The 8,037-nt window shown below is 41.5% G+C and overlaps 1 protein-coding gene across 2 annotated transcripts; it reads left to right on the forward strand.

Moving 5' to 3' along the window:
• Window positions 1-295: 295 nt before the first annotated feature.
• Window positions 296-6,272, forward strand: LOC138598352 (E3 ubiquitin-protein ligase TRIM21-like). Of its 2 annotated transcripts, XM_069670132.1 has the most exons (3): window positions 296-367; window positions 505-2,166; window positions 6,218-6,272. In XM_069670132.1, exon 2 carries the CDS (start codon window positions 507-509, stop codon window positions 2,139-2,141), a length of 1,635 nt encoding a protein of 544 aa, XP_069526233.1. In that variant the 5' UTR covers window positions 296-367; window positions 505-506; the 3' UTR covers window positions 2,142-2,166; window positions 6,218-6,272. The 2 variants fall into 2 exon arrangements, with proteins under 2 accessions (XP_069526233.1, XP_069526232.1); XM_069670131.1 differs by lacking the exon at window positions 6,218-6,272 and having other exon boundaries at window positions 505-4,183.
• The last annotated feature ends 1,765 nt before the right edge of the window (window positions 6,273-8,037 follow it).

The raw sequence follows: 8,037 nt of genomic DNA on the forward strand, positions 1-8,037 counted from the left end.
CATGAAAGGGATTTCTGAGGCACTAACATCAACAAGCAAGAAACTTAGTGCAAAGAATGATATGAATAATGCACACCTGAAAGGTGGCTCTTATGGTTGTGTACAAGCCTTTGAAGTGAAGATTGGGGACACATTGTTGTCTCTTACTAAGCTCTGAGGGAGCTGCTAGGGGGGAAAAGAGGAAAGCGCTGAGTCTGGGTCATAAGTGCAGTGAGGTTGTAAGGGGTTAACTTGTTGTAGTTATATTAAGGAAATGGGAGGGGACTGGCACTCAGCGTCACAGCTGAAACAGAAACCAAAAGGAGTGAAAGAGCCGTGTGCTTGTCCTGTACTGATCTAAGAGACTATAAAAACCTACAAACAACAGGTAAAGTTGCAATTTATCATATTTGAAGTCTTGTCTTTAGTGTTGAGTTGTGTTTTTGAGTGATTTCAAACAAAGACAACAATAAATCCTGATTAACTTTGAGCCACTCTAACTTTTTTCCTTGCTACATTTTCTAGACATGGCTTGTGCTAGTAGTCTAATCGTGGAGGACAATTTCCTTTGCGCCATCTGCCTGGATGTCTTCACTAAACCCGTGGCGATTCCCTGTGGGCATACCTTCTGCCGTGACTGTATCACAGGTCACTGGGAAACTCGGAAACCTTTATTCCAATGTCCACTGTGTAAAAAGGAGTACTCAGCGATGCCAGAGCTTTGTGTTAACACTGTCCTCGACCATGCGTCCGAAAAGGTGAAGAAGACCATTCAAGAAAGATCATGTAACACCCGAGAAGAAGCAGGAAGTGGGAACGTGCTCTGTGGTATCTGTACAGGGACGAAACTCAAAGCCACCAAGTCCTGCTTAATGTGTTTCGTGTCTTACTGTGATGCACATCTTGAGCCTCATCTGAGGGTTTCAACTTTGAAGAAACACAAGCTGATCAACCCGGTCCAGGACCTTGAGAGCAGGATATGCAAGAAGCATGATGAGGCTTTGGAGCTATTCTGCAGGGTGGATCGCTTGTTCATATGCAAGGTTTGTAAAGACGGTGACTACAAAGCCCATAAGATAGTGAGTGTGGAGGAGGAGGCCGACATGAGGAAAGCCCTGCTGGGAATGGAAAAGAAAGAGATGGATCAGATGATCGAGGCGCATCAGCAGAAACTTCAAGAGATCCAACACTCAGTGGAGGCTAGTGGAAATAATGCAGCAAAGGCGCTGGCCCAAAGCAAGCATGTGATGACTGCTCTGGTGGACTACATCAGGAGAAGCCAGGCTGAGCTGAGCGAGGTTATTCAGACAAAGCAGAAAAAAACTGAAGAAGAGACGGCAGGCTTCATTAAAGAACTGCAGGGAGAAATTGTGCAAATAAAGCAGAAAAACGCGGAGCTTGATCAAGTCTGCGGCATTGATGACCCCTTTGAATTCCTCGAGCGCTTCCTTTCTCGCAACTTCGATCCACCCCAGGTTAAGGACTGGTCTGAGATGACTCTCAACAGCGACCAGTTCACCGTGCAGGGACTCTTGATGAAGCTGGAGGCAACAGTGACAAGAGAGATAAGGCTGCTCTGTGATCCCGACTTGAAGAAAATGCAGAGGTATGCCGTGGATGTAACTCTGGATCCCGACACAGCAAACCCTTCCCTTGTTGTTTCTGAGGACGGTAAGGAAGTCAAGTGTGGAGACAGAAAGAGGAACGTCCCAGACAAGCCCGAGAGGTTCGACCATGTCCTTAATATCCTCGCGAAGGAGAGTTTCAGCTCAGGAAAGTTCTACTATGAGGTCCAGGTCAAAGAGAAGACCCAGTGGGATCTGGGAGTCACAAACCAGTCGATCAACAGGAAGGGTGACATCAGATTGAGCCCCAAGAATGGATACTGGACCATTTGGCTGAGAAAAGGAAACGAGTTCACAGCCAACGCCGGCCCTGCGATCAACCTCCACGTGAGGGAGATGCCTCAAAAGGTCGGGGTGTTCGTTGATTACGAAGAGGGCCAAGTTTCCTTCTACGACGTGGACGCCAGGGCTCAGATCTTCTGCTTCACCGAATGCAACTTCACTGAGAGGCTCTTTCCCTACTTCGGCCCCTGCGGTCATGACAGCGGCAAAAATTTAGCCCCCTTGATCATCACTCCCGTCAAATTCAACTGCTGAGCTTTTGTTTCGCGTACGACACAAGGTGAGGGGACTTGGAGGAGAGTTTATAAGAGTCGTGAAACTCCAGCGTGTCATACTGTTCCACCCATCCATCAGTGTCAGCTGCGTTTGTCATTATGTGTCAGCTGTCACTCAGACGGCTTTAGATCTCTGACAGAGTCCTTTTTTAGACACGAGGACATTTACCACAAACCCACACATACACATACCTCTGATGCAGTCATTCATCACCCTGGGTTACTCAAAGATAGCTTCATGAGCTAGCCATTAATTTTGATATTGTTGCATGTCAGTGTGGTCAAGTCAATACCATAGATGGGTCTAAGAGCATTTACAAATTTAAAGCCTTTTTGTGTTGCTGTCAGTGCTACTTATCAATACTGTTTGCTGGCATAATGCATGATGCTATGATACCCATATCAGGTTGAAACAACTTCTATTGTGTTTAAAAATACTCCTTCACTCACTGGGGCACACCTCAGTACAGTATATTCCAACGTGACCAAGAATTAAAGGATCCTTGTTATTCAGGTTTTTAATTTGGCTACTTTTGTTACTCCACAAATCAAGGTGTTAAAAGGGTTGTTATTGAATTGATCAGTCACAATACCAGAGCCTAACTGGAACAAAATTAGCCGAACCTGCAAGGTGCAACCTTTTAGTAGTTCAAATCTGTCGAATTATAACAGAATTAAGTGTGTTAATAGAGCAGAGCCAGTTTAACTGTATTTGTTTGTTAGGGGGTACCAATTAATTCGCTTTCTTTTTTTAAATGTTGTTTATGTATCTGGGTCAGTGTGACATATTTATATAGTCAAGCGTAACATAGTCTTACTTTAAAGTGAAAAGTCTTCTAGCTGATGTCACAATAACGACCGGAGCAAAGCAAAGGAAGTCAGGTGGTGTTGTGATCAAACAAATCTATAGGGAAGTGCACAGAAAGGTTAACTCACTTTTATGTCCGTTTTCACGATGACAGTGCTGATTTTGTTTTCGATTATGACCACAGTTGTTCCTCAACTTTAAGCACATTTATCACTGAAACCACGAAGACAAAGATACTGTTATTTGAAAAAAGCACTTATTTCACCCCAAACATTTTTGATTTTTGTCCTAATTATGTGATCTAGTTATTCCCCCTTGACCCCGAGATGAACTTTTTTAATATTATTTGTTCTTTTTAAGTACTTTCTTAATTTTTATATATTTGTTCGTTTGTTGAAGTACTTGTATGCCAACTTCAGGGTCTGTGAGAAACAGTATTTTGACCCTCTTTTTGCCCTGCACATACGGCGAAAATAAAAATGATGATGACTTTGAACATTAAACTAACCAATACAATTTAGAGCCTTAACCTACCCAGACCTTCACTACAGTGTTACAATGAAACGGATGCATTTTTCTACAGAGTTAGAAGGTAAAGATAATTGAGGCCATGCTGCTGTTTGAGGCATGCTGCTGTGTGTCGTTCTAGAGGGGTAAAGTATTTTGTGTTTCAATCTTGGTCAGACTTTCATCATGATGTTTTCTTCTGAGCTTGTATCTCTTAGATGACGTAGCTGTCATCCCATCTGGACATGTAGTTTAGGAAGCGCTTTATGAGACGGGAAGGCTAGAGTGAGTGTGATTTGGCTGCTGAATGTTAATGTGTCATTAAGAAACCAGAGCTGAGAGATCACACAGTGGCTAACAAAGTGTGTGGAGCTTCTGGATGAAGTACTGTATCTTCTGAAGTCTGTTAATAACATTCAGATGTTTGCTTTTGATGATTGTGCATTGATTGGCTTCCTTTCCAGCTGTTTATTTTAAATAAATGTCCGTTAAATACTTTGATTTTCAGACTGTTGGAGGGACAAAACAAAGTTTATTTGCAGACTTAACTTTGAGTTGTAAGTAATTTGGTTGGCCATTTTCAATTTGCTTTTTTTTAATGCTGCCTTAGCATACACGCTGCGCTGTACGAGTCTCTTATACACTAGATAGTATCTGATTCCTCCTGTCAGATGTTTGATTGAAATGTAACGAGCCAGCAAAAATAATAAAGGATACATGGGAAGTTGCACACGGTAATCTCCTTGATTTCTTTATCCAGAGCGCACACTTGAAAGAAATCCCGCTGACAGATAAATACAGTAATAACTGAACGACTGAATCACTTCTGCCTGTGAAATATAAATTATAGATTCGTTTGAAAGCCTGAGATTTCCACAACATACACTTAGCAATTCGGTAGCCGCCACTTGAAAATCACACATGTTTCTTCCCCGGTGCGATATGAAAAGTAATTTTAGAGTTAGATTTTAATGATGTGTCATAATAATTGCATGCCACGTCTAAAGTAAAAACCGGTTATCTGCAAACATGAACAGAAATATGAAGGTGGTGTCTGAATAGAAAGCTTGGAGAGATGACGTGTTTGCTGTTGTTGGATGGTGGTGAAAGAAGTATTTTCAACCTAAGAAATGGCAGCAAAACTATCATGATGAATGGGTGCATTAAGAATCTTTCTTTATCACAAGTGCAGAAGAATTAACAGCTAAATGGGCTTTAAGAATTATGGGTAAATATAATTGTTATGCAGCAGAGTAGATAGAGTTATTTTACTCCTCATTATAGGATTGTATTATAATTACTGAGGGGTTACTGTGTAAACATCCATCTCTATGTATAACTGTTGGATTTGAAACTAATATTGATTACTTCATACTTTAAATATACAACAATGCAATGAAAAACCGTCATCTGCAAGTGATTTAAGTAAGTGATTTGTATCAATATACTGCGTTTGTCATGTAAAATGACACTTTTCCTTCCAAACCGTAGCTGAGTAGAATTGAGCAGCATGAAAATTGCTTAAAGGCAACACGGAAGTTGAGAAAAGGTACTTTTCAACCACTGCTAACAGAGGTTTGTTCTTTGTTTATTGCTTCCTGTTAAATCTGTCATACCTGAAGTCATTTATTTTGCAGCAAATATAGTATTTTGATCAATTTAATCTTAATTGGAATAATACTGTAATGCTCTAATTATAAATCATACAAATGTAAAAGAGACGGTCACCAAATGTAAAAGAGACGGTCTTTACCAAAATGTACTTAAAGATATGCTCTCCAAGATTTCAGTTTCATGCTCTTGAGCACCACCCAATGGCGAAGATCGGTAATCACAGGACCACATTTCCCAATTTAACCAGACGTCCACGGTTGGCTCTGGTTGTAACTCTTGATTTTCCTCGCTGACAGTTGCTTTCCTTTTCAGACTGTTTGCCTTCATCTGAGCGTCGAGTTTGTTTCTTTTTCTTTGGATTTTCACTTATTTTTGAAGTTGTATCTGTAGTCATCCAGCTTTTCTTAGTTTGTTCAGCCATAGTAGATTACTGTTTACTCGCAACACTTGCAGAGACCAGAAAAGCAGCGGCTTAGCTCCGCCTACCCTCTCTGGCAGACCAACCACTGCTGGCTGATGGAAAACGCGTCACTAACTGGGCGCCGCTTGTGATCTTTCCGTGAATGCCACCACAGACAGCCAGTCTGTTATACTGCAAATGCAAAGGCTTTCATCAGTGGGCCATAGGCTCAATCACCATTGTGTTAGCTCATTTGGTGACAGAAAGTGACTTAACAGACATTTATTTAATGAAAATCTTTGAGATTATTACTTTAAGATTCCTGAAAAACCTTTGTTGCAATGGCTCTTATGAAGGGTTATGTGCTTAAGACTGCTTTTTCTGTCTCTTGACAGAGCTTATTTTCTTGTTTATGATACATTACTGAATAGTTTTCATGCATCAAACAATAGATGACTGCAGAAAGGACTTAAAATGATCATTTGGGGTTTAAATATAGTCGCTGTTCTGTATTAAATAAAATGTGCTCCACTTGGGAATGGAATAATAAAGTCATAGAAATTCATTGCAAAGTTTGCACTGCACTGCTTCCACTGTAGTGCAAAAACACAGGTGATGTTTTTTTTAAGCTGACCAAGAATCAAAAAGAATCATGTTACTGAGTGAAGCCTGGCTCCTTTTTTTTAACGGCTCATTCTGCTCACTTTCTTTTGTGAAACCACAACAGAGCTGCAGACAGAAGGCCATCCTGGACTGCTGTGAAATGCTGATACCAAAAGAAAAAGGACAATTCAAGCAGCTTGTGCTGAGGCCCTCAGGCAGGCTTTGTTATGCACTGCGAGGAGATGCGCAAGAAGGAGAAGTGTAGTACCTTCTATAATAAAAAAACAAACTCCAAGGCTTTTTACCTGCAAATATAATGTTTGAGAGCCGCCTGCCTGATCACGAAGCCGCCTATTAAGGTATGCATGGTACCTTTTTGGATTACTTTCTGGCCATTTAATATTTAGAGTTAAATTTTTTACATACTAAATCAGAGTTGTTAAATCGTGGTTGGGCTGGAAACTGTCAATCTGATGCTGCAGCACTGGTTTAGTCTCGCTGTGTTAACAACACTGCCTTAATAAGTGAGAGTATGTGAAAATAGTACATCATGGGGTTGGTGTGTGTGTCTAAGAGAGAGCCTGTGTTTCTGCAGAAGCACATGCCTTTGTCCTACAGTATGTGCATCTAATGAAGTGCCAAACGTAATGAGATAAATCTATCCATTAGGGTCCCTTAACGAGACTAAATCCACATGGCTGCTAATGAGTTGGTGCTCCATCAGTCATCCTCAGAGAGCTGGAGGACCCGACGAAAGCTGGAGACGACCTACAGCCAGACACGCTCAGGCCCTCTAAGCCTGTAAATCCACAGATCCAGCTGTTGTAGAGCGCCATCATTTAGCTTCTGGTCTTCAGGGGGTTGCCTTCAAGTTAGCAAAGCAGCTACAACTGATAGAAACCGGAGCCACAGCCAGCACGGGGAAACGCTCATCATCTGTAATCATTGATCTGCCATTACTGGGCCGAACTCATTAGCCTGATGGAACAATGCTCTGTAGAATTCTGTTGTTCTGGCTATTATTAGCTTTCAAGCTACTGCTGTGCTGAACATGTGTTCTGTGCACTCTGCACTACATGCTGTGCAACAACATGTGGCTAATGGAACAGCAAAGGAATGAAATGATCACTCAAGAAAGCGGAGTGATTCAAATAAAGAAAATCCTCTGGTCAAAGTCTTTTGCTTTAAAGCTTTGTTTCCTCCGTGGAAGTATTATACAGCGAACAAGTTCATGGACATTTATCACTGTCAAACCAAGACGTGATGCGGTGTGTTGACCTTGCAAGTTGAAAATGGAGGAAGAAAGGAGAAAAAACCAGAAGCAAGCTGTAAACCCCGAGAAACCGTTTAAGTTTGTGGAGCATTTCAATTTGAAAGCTGTCGCGGTGACAGGGTAGCCGCTCAGCTTCAATAACAAAGGGCTAGCATAGCCACACAGGGCCAAGGGGTGGCTTATATTATGTTAAGACAAGCCCTGCTAGCTTTCCTGCAAGGCAGACCGACAGTTTTTATAATCACCTGCTTGCGGTGGTGCCCTAAATGACCAACAAATAAGGCCAGATTTTTTTTGAGTAGCTCCAGTCTGGCCTAATGTTCATATATAATCCAATTACTTGTTGAATTGGCAAGAAGACCGGTAGAATGTTTGATTGTTTTATAAATGGATGACAGCTGCAGGCTAAAAACAGTGTAAGCACAACAGAGCGAGGGTGACGTGTAAATCTGGACTTTAAAGAAATTTGTGCACCCAGGTCAAGCTTTGCTACGATCTCAATAAATCATCAAACAGGCTTGTGGTCAAAGCACAGAGCGATCACATGAAGGTATAGGTGGCAGTTTTGGTGAGACAATAATGTCCAACACATAAGTTGTTTTATTTTTAGGCTATCTTTAATTTTATGCTCAAGAAGGACATGTGGGTAGACGGTAGCTCAGTCTGTAGGG

This window comes from Semicossyphus pulcher, unplaced genomic scaffold (genome assembly GCF_022749685.1).
Source record: "Semicossyphus pulcher isolate SPU_LCO1_2020_fin unplaced genomic scaffold, fSemPul1.0.p SCAF_2, whole genome shotgun sequence".
NCBI lineage: Eukaryota > Metazoa > Chordata > Actinopteri > Labriformes > Labridae > Semicossyphus > Semicossyphus pulcher.